This window comes from Arvicanthis niloticus, chromosome 13 (genome assembly GCF_011762505.2).
Source record: "Arvicanthis niloticus isolate mArvNil1 chromosome 13, mArvNil1.pat.X, whole genome shotgun sequence".
Taxonomy (NCBI): domain Eukaryota; kingdom Metazoa; phylum Chordata; class Mammalia; order Rodentia; family Muridae; genus Arvicanthis; species Arvicanthis niloticus.
In genome coordinates, this window is record NC_047670.1 from 63996049 (window position 1) to 64013092 (window position 17044).

At 48.5% G+C, this 17044-nt stretch overlaps 2 protein-coding genes across 3 annotated transcripts; one reads left to right on the forward strand and one right to left on the reverse strand.

Annotated features, from left to right (window-relative positions):
• The first annotated feature begins 10 nt into the window (after positions 1-10).
• Ncaph2 (non-SMC condensin II complex subunit H2) lies at positions 11-16808 on the forward strand. Of its 2 annotated transcripts, none has more exons than XM_034516033.2 (20): positions 11-227; positions 4447-4548; positions 7087-7142; positions 7262-7346; positions 7420-7488; positions 7576-7655; positions 7740-7861; positions 8227-8310; positions 8845-8942; positions 13154-13225; positions 13419-13485; positions 13614-13721; positions 13829-13882; positions 14040-14110; positions 14194-14287; positions 14400-14471; positions 14552-14607; positions 14896-14997; positions 15099-15248; positions 15316-16808. In XM_034516033.2, exons 1-20 carry the CDS (start codon positions 120-122, stop codon positions 15454-15456), a joined length of 1791 nt encoding a protein of 596 aa, XP_034371924.1. In that variant the 5' UTR covers positions 11-119; the 3' UTR covers positions 15457-16808. The 2 variants fall into 2 exon arrangements, with proteins under 2 accessions (XP_034371924.1, XP_034371922.1); XM_034516031.2 differs by having other exon boundaries at positions 28-227; positions 14397-14471.
• Positions 15642-16456, reverse strand: Sco2 (synthesis of cytochrome C oxidase 2). The gene has a single exon (XM_076911894.1). It carries the CDS (start codon positions 16454-16456, stop codon positions 15686-15688), a length of 771 nt encoding a protein of 256 aa, XP_076768009.1. The 3' UTR covers positions 15642-15685.
• Positions 16809-17044: the final 236 nt, after the last annotated feature.

Sequence of the window (17044 nt, forward strand, 5' to 3'; positions counted from 1 at the left end):
ACGTCATAGGTGTGCGCGCAGTGCCCTGGTTACGTATTTCCTGGGCGGGAACACCAAAATGGCGCCAGGACCAGTGGCGGGTTGAAACATGGTTCTGGGCCTCTAGTCCCATCCTGGACATGGAGGATGTGGAGGTTCGCTTTGCTCACCTCTTGCAGCCCATCCGCGATCTCACTAAGAACTGGGAGGTGGACGTGGCGGCACAGCTGGGCGAATACCTGGAGGAGGTGAGGGCGGCGGGGGAATGGCACCGATCTGGGGACTCAGGCGGCATTGCCACCCTCCGCCTCTAGGTCTTTAGCCGTCTGGTGTTTCATCCTCAGTCTTGTTTCTTTCCTTTCCCCCCAAATCCAGCCTGCCTCTCGAAACCTTCTGTTAGATTATCCTGGAGCTGTCATTTTCAGGTCTCTGTCGGTTAGCGAGCTGTGAAATCTATTTGGTTGGATGATACTCGTTTTCTCCAACAAACGCATTATTTCCGTCTTCTTTTGTTTTGGGGGGTACAATACATTAGGAAGCATAATTTTTGTTTTGGGGGCGGATATAACTTGGGGCTTTGGACAAGCTTGACAGGCACTCTACCGTTGAGTTTTTTTTTTTTTTTCTTTTTTTTTTCTGCACTCTTTTTTCTTCTTGAGCCAGCCAAGACAGATCTTAAACCCGAATTTTCTGTCTCAGCCTCCCGATTATTTGCGAGTACCAGTCGATTGGACTCTTATTGTATTTGAGAGATCTAGTTCCCGAAGGGAAAGAGATTTTGTATTTTAGACCTCAAGCCCCGCCCACACCATCTCCCGGCTGTGCGGCGCACCCATACCCGAGGCTCTTAACTTGAGCCAGCTTTGTCCAGAGGGATCCGCCCCCCCCTCCCTGTATGTGGCCCAGCCCTTCGATGTAATCTAGCCTATCAGCATTCCATTCCTCGGTTTTTTAGGCTGCAGGTCTATTCAGTCTGTGCTCCGTTTCTGGATGTTCACTCTTCAGCCCAACACAATCGGATTCCGCTACTAGATAGTTACAGATCTCGTCTTGAACGGTAGTGATCAAGACGCTCCAAGTGTCCTGTTGGGGAGATTTGGTCTGACAGCTTCCTTTTTGAAACAGTCCTGTTAGGATTTCTATTTCACTGCTTCTTTTTTTCTCTCTTAAGTATTGAGCTTCTCGGGTGGAGTCTTCTTTCCCTTAAAAATAGAAAATCTTATTTGTATGATTTTTTAAAATATAGGTTTTCCGCTCCATGTGGTGGGATACACCCATCCCCCTCTTTCTTGTAAGCTGTCCCAGTGTAGTTGCCAAATCTATTTGCTCTAGACACTCCCTTGGCATGTGTCGGGATATTACATGAGTTCTAGGATTTTATATAAAGTAGGGCTTTTGGTTTTTGGTTCAAATTCTAGTCCTCTGTTTTGGTAAAGAGTTTTACTGTTTAACTAAAGGTGAAAATTAAGAGATGTAAGAAGGCCTCATATCTCATACCAAGTTGACCAATGAATTGTGTCAGTTATACTGCCAGAATATCACTTCAGTTTACCTGTTCCCCATTATATCTGGTCTAGGTCTATCAAACCTAGATATTTAAAGCCTTCTCATCCAGGCTCCTAGATTGGACACCATCCAATGTGAAGAATTAAAGCTGGAGACAGGGATAGGGGTGCAGGGACCTGGAAAGATGCCTCATCAGTTCAGAGCACTGGGCTATTCTTTCAGAGGACCCAGGTTCAGTTCTAAGCACCTACTGGACAGATCACAGCTATCTGTAATTCCAGTTTCTGGGGATCCAATGCCTTCATTTGGCCTCCATTGGTACCAAACACACATGTGGTACATAGACAAGGATGTAGGCAAGACACCCACATCATTTTTTCTAGAAAATTCAAATCAGCCAGAGAGATGACTGTGGCTAAGAGCACTTGCTGCTCCTGTAGAGGACCTGTGTTCAGTTCTCAGCACCAACATGTAGCTCACGATGGCTGTGACTCTGCTTCCAGGGGTTCCAGGACCAGTTTCTGGTTCCATGGACTCCTGCAAGCAAGCACATGGTGCACACACATAAGTGCAAACACACACACATCTTAGAAAAAAATTATAGCCACAACATTGCTTAGTTGTTTGCTTGCTTGTTTGTGGTCTGTCTCCACCATACAGTGTAAATTCTAGAAGGGTAGAGATAGGCTTTCTTGTATTTTGTAGAATGTCTGACACATAGTTGGTGCAGGATAAATGGTTATTAAATGAACATGTATTCTTTTTTTTTTAGATTTATTTATTTTATGTATATGAGTATACAGTGGCATCAGATCCCATTACAGATGGGTTGTGAGCCACCATGTGGTTGCTGGGAATTGAACTTGGTACCTCTGGAAGATCAGTCAGTACTCTTAACTGCTGAGCCATCTCTCCAGTCCCTGAACATGTATTCTGATGATCAACCTGCACTGCAGAGTTGGCTGAGAAACACCAAGAACAGAATTAAGAGGTCATACTGTGGAACCAAGTTTTCAAAAAAGTGTCTGTAGGCACACTTCTTAAATTTGTTTTCTGGCTTGATCAGCCCTCCTGCTTCAGATAAAACGGCTTTTCCACCTCCAGGTCTGTTTATATTAATTCTTTAATCTTAGTACTTAGTAGGTGGAGGCAGGAGGATCAGTTCAAGATCATTCTTGGCTCCAGAATAAATTTGAAGCTAGCCTGAGCTATATGAGACCCTGTTTCAATTTTCAAGTAACAACAAAAAGACCGTTGCACATCTGACGCTTTGCTATCTTGGCCACTGGTGCTGTATATGTTCTTTTTGTTTTCCACATAGTCACCAGTGTTCTAGCATGCCTATGGTATTACTTCCTTTTATTTATTCATTGTTATTAAGTTTATTATGTGCCAAGAACCACTTTAAATTAAAAAAAAAAAAAAACAGATGGCAAGCAAAGCGAAGAGTAATTCATACTTTGATAGAATTTCTGCTCTCTAGGGAGGGTGGTTATCAAGGTAGGAGCCACATTATTGGGTCCTACCTATAGGTGTTCTTGGCCTAAGCACTGTTTCTTTATGTTTCATATAAATCAATGTAGCCTTTACAACAAAGACTGAAGTAGTCACTAGACAGGTGAAATAATTTGCTAGAAGTCATAACTGATAGTGGACAAAGCAGCTCTGTGCCCTGTTGTCTATATTGTGTATTACCACAAACTCATGATAAACTGGAAAGAAAAGGTTAGGATGTCATGAAGACAGACTGAGGGACCTGATTGTATTTGAGGTAAAAGGAGTTGCCATGTCTGGTAAGCTGAAAATTTCTATGTAGTGGGGACGTGGGTCTTGCCTCAGTAGAAGGCACGAAAGTGCAGCTCACAGGGGAAGGATGGTAGCTGGAAGACACTGGGAGTTGAGACACCTCCCTTGGGGGGGGGGCGGTGTTTAGAATTTCAGGTTTCCCTCTGAGTGGCAGAAAGGCTGTAAAGAACATGCAGGAGAGGTTAGGCTGGGCCAGATCAGCTGTCATTAGAGAGGAACTTGAAGCAGTAAGGGGCTGATCCAGATTGAACTGCCAGGGGAACAAAAGGAGCTGGGATCCTTCAGTTCGGAAGCCAGCATGGACTTGTTCATTGGACTCTTATTTATAAAAATCTGGATAGTTGAATAAGACAGTTGGACATAGGGGTTTGGGTAGTAGTAAGAGTGTTTGAAGGACTTTAAGTTCAATTCCTAATACCTTGGAAAACAGTTCTCTGGGGTGACTTTATTTGTTTATTATTTATAGACCTTCAGTAAATGGCACCCCGGAGCCTCAGGGAGAAAGCTGTTGTTCTGAGGATAGGTTTGGCACTTGTTGACATATGTGACTGGTAGCTTGAACAGGGATGGCTAGGTGCACATGGCAGAAGGTAGAAGTGGGGAAAACCCAAACACTGGTTAAGAGGCCAAGGAGGGTTGCAGACGGGAACTACTTAGGGCGCCTAGTTCCTGAATTTTCCAATTAAAGGATAGAGTGTACTGTATTTGTCTTTTCCTTCTCAGAGTAAAGGATCTTTCTGCTGTAGTTTGTCCCAGTTGGCTTTTGACCTGGGTGGGTACAATTTGAGAGTTAGTATGTAGCTTTGGCCATCATGGTCAGTATCTTTTGGGGACCTCCCTCTTCCAAAACCCTTAATCTCAAAGGATCCAGGAACTAGGGGGAACCACAAAGATCCAGCTGACCTCTAGAAACACCCAAAGGCAACTGGCAAATTCAAGAGTAGACGTGGAGCTATCTATGTCTGTGGGTGGTAGGTTGAGCTATCTGGGAAGGAAGTGAGCATAGGCTCCTCCTGCACTGGTATCTTACTTTCTTTGAGACTGTCTCACTGTGTAGCCTAGGCAGACCTTGAATCCTGCCTCAGTCTCCCAGCTGCTGAGGTTGTAGGCATGCCCCTGCTTGTGAGCCCAGCTTACTAATGTTCTTTCTTGCAGCTGGACCAGATCTGCATTTCTTTTGATGAAGGCAAAACCACAATGAACTTCATTGAGGCAGCACTGTTAATCCAGGGCTCAGCCTGTGTTTACAGTAAAAAGGTGGGTTCCACGGACTCCTGATGTTTGTGCTAAGTGTTGAGCTCCTGGTGGAGCAGCAATGTCCATTTCTCTGTAACCTGCCTACCCTTAGGTCACAGCTGTCAGTGCCAAAGAGAACCTAGAGTTTACTGTTGGCTTTTATTATGAGACACATCCCATGTATCTCAGGCTGATCTCGAACACTACATATATCTGAGGAAGATGACAGTGAATTTCTGATCCCTTTGCCTCCAGCTCCTGGAATGCTAGTGTGTGAGGTGTAAATCACTATGTCCAGTGTTTGAAGTCCTAGGGGCAGGATCAAAGCTAGGGCATCGTGCATGCTAGGTATGTGATTCACCAACTGAGCTATATCCCCAACCTGTTGATTTTTTTGAGGCAAGATTTTGTTAGCTCAGACTGGCCTTGAGCTTGTTCTGGAGCTGAGGATTGCCTTGAACTCCTGATACTCTTGCCATTGCATCTCAAGTGTTTGGATAACAGGTGTGTTGTTCTACAATGTCCAGGTAAACTTGAGTTTAAAATGGCATGACTAGTAGATGGTTCTGTTGGCAGAAGTCTGCTGCATAAGCCTGAGGACCTGAGTGTGGGTCCTCAGCACCCACATAAAGAACCAGACCTGACGGCACGCATCTGTAACTAGCACGGTGGTGTGGAGACACGTGAAGCCCTGTGCTCACTAGCTAGCCAGCCTAGCTGATGAGTATTCTTCTCAGGTTCAGCTGGGAAAACAAGGTGGAGAGTAGTTAAGGAGGACACCTGGGGTTAGCCTGTAGCTTCCATATGCATCTGCACATGTTTGCACACATACAAACATATGCAACACATACTTACAAAATGATATGGCCAAGCTAGAGGTATAGTTCAGTTGTATAGCACTTCTGTAGCACACATAAGGCCTTGATTGTAATTCCAGAAAACCACAGTCAATAAGTAAAGTGTCGGGGAAGGGGAGGGTCAGGAGTTCTGTGAGCGCTGTTGTTCCTCATGGACATGAGTATCAGGTAGAGTGTGGGTGCTCTACCTTTCTTACCTTCCACTTGACTGGGCTACATCATCATTTAGAAAGACTTCACATCTCACCCTAAGTGAAGAGCTGGGTGCTGGTGGTGCGTATCTTTATTCTAGCACTTGGAAGGCAGAGGCAGGTGTATCTCTGTGAGTTTGAGACCAGCCTAGACTACAAAGTGAGTTTCAGGACAGCTAGGGCTACACAGAGAAACCCTCTCAAAAACAAAAAAAAAAGTGAAGGTCTATCAGGTCAGCCCATCATGGGTTCTGTGGTGCCAGGGCCATCAGAGATGGCCTCATGGCACCGCCCTGTGAATGGGGTAGTGTAGCTAGGAGAAGCTGCAGCTGGCCTAGGGGCACTGGGCAAAAAAACCAATGGGTACCATGTGTGAGGGTTCAGGCCTGTGGAGTATGTCCCAAGAGTTGCCTGAAACATAGTGGGCACTCATGGTGACATGACCACAGCCTATGTCAAGGAGACTGTGCTGTGGATGTGTGGGACATGGGACAGAGGCTGTCTAAGTAATTCTGATGGGATTGATTTGATTTGAGATTGTTGTTATTGTTGTTGTATATGTATGCTCGGTGCATGTGTGTGTACATGATGTGGAGTCCTGAGCTAGATGTCTTGTGTCTTTACTTGATCTCCACTTTTATTTTTTGAGACAGGGTCTCTCATTTAACCTGAAGCTCAGATTCCTTTGGCCAGTGAACTTCAGAGTTGCTTCTACCTCTGCTTCCCCAGCCTTCTCCAAGACTGGGGTTATAACTGCTATGGACATGGTTATAACATGGACTGCCATGTTTGGCCTTTTAGCGTGAATTCTGGGGATTCAAACTCAGGTTCCAGGTTTTTGCATTTCAGGTGCGATGTGTGTGGGTGTGTCCACATGAGTGCAGGTACTCTCAGAAGCCTGAGGCATCTGATTCCCCTGGATCTAGAGTTATAAGTGGTTATGTGTAGCTGGTGTGGGTGCTGGGAAACAAACTCAGGTCCTCTGAAAGACCAGCAGGCACTTTAACTGCTGAGACATTTCTCCAGCCCTAGAGAATGATTTTTATGTTTATATTTCAATGTTCTTGTTTGTGTATGCATGTGCTTTGTTTTAGAACAGTAGCTTGGCATGTAGCCTGGGATGGCTGTGAATCTAGAATTCTCTTGCCTCTGTCTTTGAGTGCTGGAGTGGCTTGTCAAGGTTTTGTTGTTGTTGATTTTATCTTTGTTTTGGTTTTTTTCTTTTTTGAGACGAGTCTCACTCTAATTCAAACTTATTGTATGGCATCAAATTCATAATCCTCCTGTTTCAGCTTTCACATGGTGTGGCACATGCCACCACTCTGGGGAGTGAGAATTACTTAACAGTAGGAAAACTGGCTTGGCTTGTATGGAGATTTGGTGGTAACAGCCAGATTTAGTGTGTACCAGTGTCTAATAAGAATGGTCCCCTGCCCTGAGGGGTGTTTCTAAGCAGCATCTCTGACAGGCCCCTCCTTTCCACAACCTCACTGTGTGCCTCTGGTTGCCAGGTGGAGTACCTCTACTCGCTGGTCTACCAGGCTCTCGATTTCATTTCTGGCAAGAGGTGAGTATTAGAAGTGAGCCAGAAGGAAGAGGCCTTCATCTTCTTAGTTGTGCCCTGCTTGCAGCTTGGGAGGCTCCCGAAGCCTCTCAGCATGCTCTTGGTATGTTTTCCTCTCTCAGGCGAGCCAAGCAGCTCTCTTTAGTGCAGGAAGATGGGAGCAACAGGGCTGTCAACTCAGGGACTCCCTGTGAAACAGAGGACGAGGTGAGTTTGGGCATGTGAACTCTGCCCTGGGTGCTTGCCTGGCCCTGCCCTCATGCATACTTGTCTCCTGCAGTTCCTATCACTGGACCACTTCCCCGACTCCCGGGCTAATGTGGATCTGAAAAATGACCAAGTATCCAGTGTGAGTGTCTTAGCCCTTGTGAGGTGGGGAGAGTGATCTTAGTGCTACTCCATGTAGAATTCAGGACTCTAACCTCCCTGCCCACAGGAGCTGCTTATCATACCCCTTCTGCCCATGGCCCTGGTGGCCCCCGATGAGGTGGAAAAGAACAGCAGCCCCTTGTATAGGTACAACGCTGAGCTAACGGGATAGAAGGGGAGGAGCCCTGCCTGGGAAGGGCCTCTATAGCAAGTCTGCTTTTGCAAACACAGCTGTCAGGGTGAAGTCTTGGCCAGCCGGAAGGATTTTAGGATGAACACATGCACCCCCAACTCCCGAGGTGCCTTTATGTTGGAGCCTGTGGAGCCATGCCCCACGTCACGGAGCCAGAAAGGTAAGGCTGTGGGGCTTAGTGGGAAGGAAGTAGGACAAGTCTCTCTTTTGGGAGACTACTGTTAGGTACCTTATGCCTGCCATCTCTAGTCTTAGAAGCTATCATATGCCACGTTCCTTTTCCACTCTGGATAGGTTGGTCAGAGCTTCTCTCCCTCATCTTTCTTTGTGCCTTGATTGCTAGCCAACAAGCCACAAGGTCATAGCTCAGCTCAATATTGGGATCTGGTACCTTGTGTCCTCCTTAGTCCCAAGTTGGGGCCTGCTGCGTACTGTTTTCAGCTGACAATCTAAAGAGGCTCATTGGGTGCCAGCAGAGACCTTCTAGGGACAGAGCTGACTCTGTCTAATCTTTTTCTCTCCCAGATACTGAGGATGCTGAGGACCAGCCAATGGAAGTGTCTAGGGATGGGAGCCCTGTTCCTGTACTTAGCATCTCCCAAGAGCCAGGTGAGAAGAGAGCAAGCACCAGGAAGGCTGAGCCAGGTGGACTCTGACCTTGGATGTTCTCAGTTTCCCTAGCCTGTCTACTTCCTGGTTATTGGCTTTTGGGGAACAAGCCTAATAGTAGCAGATACTGTCTGTGCTGGGGCTTGATCTGCTTTCCTGGGTCTCTTCTGGGTAAATGTAAATGGCAATAAATAATATCTGGGCTGGGCTGTTGCTTGGTTGGAGCACTTGCATGACCATAAACAAAGCCTAGGGTTCACTTCCCAGCATAAATAAGTAAGTAAATAAGCAAATACACAAATATTTGCCAAGAAGTAAGGTAAACCAACCAAAGCATGCCAGCATGAGGAAGAGAGTATAAAGCTTGTTCAGTTTTTCAAATGCTAAGGTGTAACCGTGAGGAGAGAGACTTGCCTGTCTAGCTCCTTTGAGAATTGGCCATGAGCCTTCTACATGGGAGCTCCATCTGCTGCCTGGCCTCCAGCCTCTTTAGGGCTAACTGGTTTCTTGGTTTCTGCACAAACATTCTTCTAGATGGCCCAGCGCTCAGCAGTGGAGATGAGGATGCAGAGGATGTAGCAGATCTCCCGGAGGTTGCGCTAGAGCCTGCAGAGCCCAGGACCTCACAGCAGGTGGGACACCAATGAAGCTGCAGAGCCCAAGCTGTCAACAGAGCCAGCCCTGTGTGTCCTGGGCAGAGTTAACACACCGGGCACAGCTGTCAACAGAGCCAGCCCTGTGTGTCCTGGGAGAGTTAACACACACCGGGCACAGCGCAGCACTCTTGGCTCTTGTCTGCCACCTTGGTGCTGTCCAGCACTCTAATTTTGTGTGTCCTCTCAGAGGAGGTGTCTTCCCAGAAGCCTGGTCATCCTTCTCACAGATAGTTTAATGGCAGCTTCCATATCCCTTTTCTCTGTAAGCAGAACAGCAGTTGCTCCCTGAGGATGCACTGGCTGGCATTCAAGGTTCTGATTACGGTGACTGCAATGGCAGCTGAACCCCAAGTGCCACTGTTCTCAGGCTGGCAGCAGAGAAGGGGCTGGAGGAGTAAGCTATCCAGAAATATTTAGGAGATCTTTATTGAGCACAAAAAACAAAGAAAAACAAAACAAAAACCCTTGAGGCTGGGGCTGTAGTCGAGGGGTGAAATTCTTGACTAACCCACCGAAGCCCTGCTTTTAATTACCAGATTTGGCTGGGCAGTGGTGGCTCACGCCTTTAATCCCAGCACTTGGGAAGTAGAGGCAGGTGGATCTCTGAGTTCGAGGCCAGCCTGGTCTACAGAGTGAGTTCCAGGACAGCTAGGGCTACACAGAGAAACCCTGTCTCAAAAAACCAAACCAAAACAAAAAATCCCAGATCTGTAATATGAATATGTTAAAAACTAGCATACTGTAGGGATGGCTCAGCAGTTAAGAGTGCTACTGTTTCTGCAGAAGATCCAAGTACCATTCCCAGCATCCACATCAGCGCTGTAACATCAGTCACTAGGGCTGCAATGGGGATTTAGTACTGCCTTTGTGGGGCCATGCAGTCATGTACATTGACTGTCTCCCCACACAGACACAACTGTTAAAAACCTAATTAGAAACACATACACGCACGCACGCACGCACGCACGCTCGCGCCAGGCAGGGTCAGTGATGCCTATAATCCCTACACCCTGGAGGTGGAGGCAGCATTGTGAAGTGTTAGGCCAGCTTGGTCTACATATTGAGAGCCTGTCTTGAAAACAAAGGAAATCTACTGGTAAGCTGGAAAGATGGCTCAATGGTTGAAGCACTTGCTATGTAAGAATGAGGACTGGAGGACCGGTTTAGATCATTAGAAGCCACATAAATGTTGGGTAGGTGTGGTGGCCTGTCTGGAATTCCTGGTCTAGTAGAGACAGGCTACCCAGAGCAAGCTGGCTAGCAAGACTGAACATGGGGGTGAGCGTTGGGGTTGATTGAGAAACTATCTCAGTGAATGTGGGGAAGATGACTGGGGATGATTCCTAACATTCACTTCAGCTTTCACACAGACTCTCACACGTGTATACCCACATGCACTCACATGTGTACACCCACATGCACTCACGTGTGTATACCCACATGCACTCACGTGTGTACACCCACATGCACTCACATGTGTACACCCACATTCAAGCAAAAAAAATGCACATTATACACAAAAAAGGGGAAATTGTTTCTTCTAAAACCAATCTGATGTATTTAGGAGGAAATATTAACATTTATTAATTGTGGATGGATATTATAGTCTATTATTCAGTTAGTTTGGTTTGGTTATTGGAGACAGGGTCTCATTTTGTAGCCCAGGCTAATCTTGAGCTTCTGCCTCAACTTCCCAAGTGTTAGGGCAGATAGAAGCCACAGATATGCCAGACCATCATGTTCTTTGTTTATTACTTACTTATATTTATGGTGCTGGGTAGTGTACATGCTAGGTGACCTTTCTGCTATGGAGTTACACCCCCAGCAATATTGTGTTTTTAAAGAAAGTTCTCCTTAAGGTTCTGTTTGTCTGCATGTGTATGTGTGAGTAAACAGACACGCATGGATTCATATCTGTTGGATCCCTTAGAACTGGAACATGTCCCACCATGCACTCAACAGCACGTCTAAATCCTCATACACATTTCCAGGCCACTGTTGAATCAACATTTTAAAGAACTTCGCATAGTTGTATGTGGCCTGGTGAACTGGGGTTCAAACACAGCTGCTTTAGTCCCAGTCTCTTAGTGGGCCTTACCGTTCTATCTTCCGTTTCCGGACATTTACGTGGACCTCAGACAGGGGTAACCAAGGTTTTGGTTTTTTTTTTGTTTTTCCAGACAGGGTTTCTCTGTGTAGCCCTGGCTGTCCTGGAACTCACTCTGTAGACCAGGCTGGCCTCGAACTCAGAAATCCACCTGCCTCTGCCTCCCAAGTGCTGGGATTAAAGGCGTGCGCCACCACCGCCCGGTGGTAACCAAGTTCTTAATGGTTCTGATAAACCTGTCTGATTGATTTCCTCTATGGCTCAGGTTATACAGCCTTTGTCTTAAGGAGGGATGGGATGGGTAGTTAAATTGCTCAATTTTCTGCCTCCATAGCAGTCAGACCGACCCACAAGCCAGACTGTGATGGGCTCTTTGACTGTTTCTTTAAATGTCTTCCCGACTTGTAGCCGTTCATGCTGGTGACCATAGTCTTGTACTAGGCCACTGTTGATTCCATTTCAGGCTAGATGGCAGATTCTCTCCTTTCCTACTGTTACAGGTCAGACCCGAGCAAGGGGTTTTTCTATCACTTTCTGTCATGTTCTTTTCCTCATGCCTATCCCATGGGCTCCAAGTTCTTAGATCTCAGGAAGGGCTTTCCAATGTGAATGTAATTTATACTTATTTTCATTTCAGCCTCTAGCTCTAAGAAATGGCAAGTTGGGTCCTCTCATTTATCTAATCCACTTGCCAGGTCAGAGGCATCGTTGCAAGTTCTCCTTACACAAGTTCTTGCTTGGCTGCCTTCTCAGCCTCAGGTGTGCTTTTCACCACACAACAATGGCCAGGCATCGTCTTCTGCTGCTCCTTGCCATTAATCTCTGCCTTGGTGAGACTGCAAAATTTTCTCAGACCTTTTTAGCTGTTTTCAGGGCCTCCATCTTCATGTAATGGACTCTATTCATCAGGCAGGCACCCCACCATCCCATACATGAAGAGTGTCATCTTGACATGCCCTTCACAGGTACTCTAAATTGTAATGGTTCAGCCTGAGATGCAGTCTCGCCACCCACAACAAGCACCATACAATTTGCTGCCATGGCAAGAAGACACTGTCACAGTGTACAGGAAGGGAAGCTATATTGGCATGTCCCCTCGGATGCAGCACTTGAGCTGCTCAGCTTCAGTCACTTGACTCGCTACCCTGTGAGTCCAAGACCACACGCTTCTCTCCATTTCATCCTTTGTTCTGGCATGTCCCTGTTCAGTTGTCTCTTATGTTGTGTGACATTCTTTCTGTGGAGATGTGAACAGTCTGCCCATCCTGTCTAGGGAACAAAAAGCTGGGAACCTAGAGCCACTGTACAGCTGCAGGAAGCTCAGCAGGTTGGAGAGTGTCCTTTTCTGGTGGTTCAGTTGGTCTCAGCCTCTTCCGGGCAGTGCAGCTTGTCTGAGAGTCTACACAGCTAGGCTAGTCTCTGCTTCTAAACCTAAGTGGTTAGGCTGTCGTTCTCTCGGCAGTCTTTACTGTTTATATACTCTTGGGGAGGTAGGGGCCTAGTGAATCTGGTCAGTTTTTTTTCTGAGCGCAAGGAGCTTCCTTGCAGGCTGGAGTATTTCACCTCCCCTTAGAACAGTTCTCAACCTGTGGGTTACCCCCTTTTAGGGGTCACATCAGATATTTACGATTCATAATAGCAGCAACATTTTAGCTATGAAGGAGCAATGAAAACAATGTTGTGGTTGGGGGTCACCACAACGTGATAACTGTATTAAAGGGTTGCAGCATTAGGGAGGTTGGGAACCACTGCCTTAGAGCAATCTTGTTTCATTTCCCCCTTCACATGCTGTGTGTTAGCTTGACTCTGGGGGGGGGGGTACCGCTAAGTAGCACAAGTGAGCATCACCAGAGGGTGACTGAATGCAAGGGATTGAGCTCAGGTCCCAGGCTTGCAGGGCAAGCACTCGGTCAACATTTTCCAGCCTGTCCCCAAGGTTTTACTCTTTGGTCTTTGAGTTAGGCCCTAAGAGGGCCCTTGAACCATGTATTTGATGTGAGCCTAAGCAGAACTTCTGGGATCTTGAAAGCCTGGGTGGACAGGGGTCAGAAGGGGAGAACTTGTGGATTGTTTCTTGTAGAGTGCCATCTTGCCAAGGAGATACATGCTGCGGGAACGACACGGGGCCCTGGAACCTGCCTCCCGGCTGCAGGTAAGAGATGCTAGGTCCCTAGGCCCTGCCAGCAAGGGTATGTTCAAAGGCATCATCTGTCCTGTCTTTGCCCTGTTAGCCTTTAGACCCTTGGCCCTTCTTCCAGAAAAGGAAGTTCCAGAACTCCCTGTGTTCTCTGGATCAGAGGCCTATACTTTCTCCTTCTCAGCTTCTGCTTGTGTTTTCCGCTCAGGAGACCCCAGACCCCTGGCAGAGCCTGGACCCTTTTGACTCCTTGGACTCTAAGCTCTTCCAGAAAGGTAAATAGGATTGGTGGCACCTTGCTCGTGTTGCCCTGCCCAGGGCTCCTGAGGGAGGTGATGCCCTGGAGGTGAGTTCTGTATTCCTTTCCTTGACTATTCTTGAGGCAGTCCCTCTCTGCCTCCAGGTAAACCCTATTCTGTGCCACCTGGTGTGGAGGAGGCTCCAGGACAGAAGCGCAAGAGGAAGGGTGCCACCAAGTTGCAGGACTTCCACCAGTGGTACCTGAATGCCTGTGAGTGTGTGGGCTAAGGTGACACACTCTTTCTCCTGGGTGCTGTGAGCAGACCCATCTGGAACACTGAGGCTTTGGCCTCGCACTTGCTAACTACTCTCTCACAGATGCTGAACATACTGATGGCAGGAGGACTCGGCGGAAGGGTCCGACCTTTGCAGGTGAGGCTTAGGTCCTGTACACCTGTTGAGAGAACTGTCTTTATCTCCTTCCCCAGCTCCACCCTCATCCTCCCTACCAGGGTCTCTAGAAGTTCTGTGTGGACTAGTGTGAGTGTGGGCTGGATGGGGAATCCCCTTATAAGGTCTTTGTCTGCAGACATGGAAGTCCTGTACTGGAAACACGTACAAGAACAGCTTGAGACCCTTCAGAAACTGCGGAGACGTAAGGCAAGTACCCATAGTACTGAGGTCTGAAACCCCACGTCTGAGGCATGGAACATACCATGTTCTTACAGATGTTTTCTGGACAGATGACTGACAGATGGCTACCTAGGGCCAAGCAGGATCTGTGGCCTACAGAGGAGGACCGCTTGGAAGAGTCCCTGGAAGACCTAGGGGTAGCAGGTAGGTGCCTTTAGATGGAGGGCGTGTGCTTTGTGGTCAGGGCCGTGTTAGCACTCTCAGCACTTACTGCTGACTGAGCAGCAGCCTTTGGTCACGTCCCATGTCTCAGCAGATGACTTTCTAGAGCCTGAAGAGTATGTAGAAGAGGCTGAGGAGGTGATGCCTGGGGAAGCTGCTGACCTAGGTAGGTCTGGAAGGAGCTGCAGGGGGTGGGGGGAGTGTATAGCCCCATAGCTGTAGCAACTCATGCTTGGACCTTTCTAGATGCAGAGGCCATGCCAGAGTCCCTGAGATATGAGGAGCTGGTCCGAAGAAATGTGGTAGGCCTGGGTCACAAAGGTGGGAGCACTGGGGATGTCCTGGGCCCACACATGCAGGGAGAACCCACTGTCCTTTTGTAGGACAAAGGTGGGAGCACTGGGGATGTCCTGGGCCCACACGTGCAGGGAGAACCCACGGTCCTTCTGTAGGACAAAGGTGGGAGCACTGGGGATGTCCTGGGCTCACACGTGCAGGGAGAACCCACGGTCCTTCTGTAGGACAAAGGTGGGAGCACTGGGGATGTCCTGGGCTCACACGTGAAGGGAGAACCCACTGTCCTTCTGTAGGAATTCTTCATTGCCACCTCCCAGAAGTTTATCCAGGAGACAGAGCTGAGCCAACGCATCAGGGACTGGGAAGACACCATCCAGCCCCTGCTCCAGGAGCAGGTGAGGCGTGCTATTTGGAACTATAGCCTCCTACCACCAGCCTGGGGTTTGTCCAGAACTGTCCTCTCCACGGGAAGCTAACATGTCCTTTCCCTATGCAGGAGCAGCATGTGCCCTTTGATATCCATACCTATGGGGACCAGTTGGTTTCACGCTTCTCCCAGCTCAATGAATGGTGTCCCTTTGCAGAGCTTGTAGCTGGGCAGCCTGCTTTTGAGGTGTGCCGCTCCATGCTGGCCTCCTTGCAACTGGTAAGTGGCCTGGGACACAAGGGATGGGGCAACACCCCTGGACTCTGCTGACGCCTTGTTTCCACAGGCTAATGACTATACAGTGGAGATCACCCAGCAGCCAGGACTAGAGGCAGCTGTGGACACAATGTCTCTGAGACTGCTCACACACCAGCGAGCCCACACCCGCTTCCAGACCTACGCTGCCCCATCCATGGCCCAGCCTTGAGTGGGGAGCACTGAGGCAGGGGCGGAAGGTAGTGTATACCTGAAAGCCACTGCCCCTAATGTGTGATGGGGCCATTCACTCCAGTGCTGCCTCCTGGCTGGCCTAGCCTAATAAAGTGTTGCTACCCCACCTGTTCACCCAACAAACCATTTAAGTGGGCTGCGGGTACAGAGCACACGCACGAATTAAGTTCCTCCATTTAATGACAGGGACTAGCAGTAGGTATAGTTCAGGGCAGGATGCTGTGGAAGCCAGCTATGTGCCGGCGTACACTCTCTACGATCTGTTCTGCTGACCTGCTACGACCATAGTAATCAGTGAAGAGACCATCTGGGTTGAGCAAATAGATGGCGATGGAGTGGTCCACAATATAGTCCTGGTCCTCATCCTTGGGACCAGCACTGTAGTATACACGGTAGTTACGACTAGCCTGGGCCACTTGCTCTGTAGAACCAGTCAGACCCAGCAGTCTTGGGTGGAATTCTTGGACATACCGGGCCATGGCTGCCACGTCATCTCGTTCTGGGTCCACAGTGATGAAGACGGGCTGCACCAGGGGCAGGTCAGGCTCTGTCTCTAGCGTCCGCACCACCTGCACCAGCTTTTCCAGCTCATCGGGGCAAATATCCGGGCAGTGAGTAAAGCCGAAGTACATCAGCACCCACTGGCCCCGGAAGTCAGCTTTGCAGCGCGGCTGGCCTTTGTGGTCCAGTAGGCTGAAGTCACCCTGGCCCACAGCAGCCTGGCGCAGTGCCTCTGTCCGCTGCTGTTGGCGCCACTGTTCCTTCTCAGCTCTTGCAGCCAGCCAGGCCCAGCCTAGCCCAGCCCCAAACAGGGCAGTGATCAGCAACCTAGTTCTTAGACCAGGGCCGTGGCGTTGGCCCCGCCCTGACAGGCACCGGAAATTTATGTGCAGAGTTTCACCTCCTGAGATCCTGAGAAGGGGTTTGAACTGAGAGAGCTTGGGCCAAACTTTGGGCCCTTGAGCCAGTAGCATCATGGACCTGGAAAGGAACAGAGGTAGCAGAAGTCAGAAAAGATGGACAAGGTGCCTAGGCCTCCACTGCTGGAGAAATACCTGCTCCACATTCAAGCAAGCTGTCTGCACTGGCTCATCTGAACTCGGAACTGCTCTGCTGTAAGCTGCACACAGGCCAGGCAACTCCAAATGTCCATAGCTGGTTTGCTCTAACCTAGTTCTTTAAGCAGGGAGTCTCAGCCTCATTACCCCAACCTATAGAGAACCCACACTGCAACTAAGCTTCCCTGTGGCTGCTCGGAAGCACCAAGAATATGCTTTGCCTGGGCACTAGAATGTATCTGTCCATTTACAATAAATTTTTTTTAAAGGATGTTGGCACTCTGGCTTACCACCTTTAAGAGGTAATCCTTTCCAGCTTTAGGGTCACTTCAGGGTAATCTAGGATTCAGCCGAAAACAAGAGCCACAGTGTAACAGCTCAGCTCAGTGTGCCTTGAACTGTTTCCTACCTTGACCTTCCTGGGCAGATTCATCTACACTTACCTGGATGCCATACCCTGCACCTCTGGAGCCCTTCAGCCCTTGCCTGCTACCTTCATGTTTTTCT

What these genes read in the sequence shown, in the direction of transcription:
- Ncaph2 (XM_034516031.2), top strand. Translation starts at nt 120, where the DNA reads ATGGAGGATGTGGAGGTTCGCTTTGCTCACCTCTTGCAGCCCATCCGC. An exon ending in AACCTGCCTCCCGGCTGCAG is followed by an intron (nt 13,226 to 13,418) that starts GTAAGAGATGCT and finishes TTTTCCGCTCAG; the next exon opens with GAGACCCCAGACCCCTGGCA. An exon ending in TGGGGAAGCTGCTGACCTAG is followed by an intron (nt 14,472 to 14,551) that starts GTAGGTCTGGAA and finishes GGACCTTTCTAG; the next exon opens with ATGCAGAGGCCATGCCAGAG.
- Sco2 (XM_076911894.1), bottom strand. Translation starts at nt 16,456, where the DNA reads ATGATGCTACTGGCTCAAGGGCCCAAAGTTTGGCCCAAGCTCTCTCAG.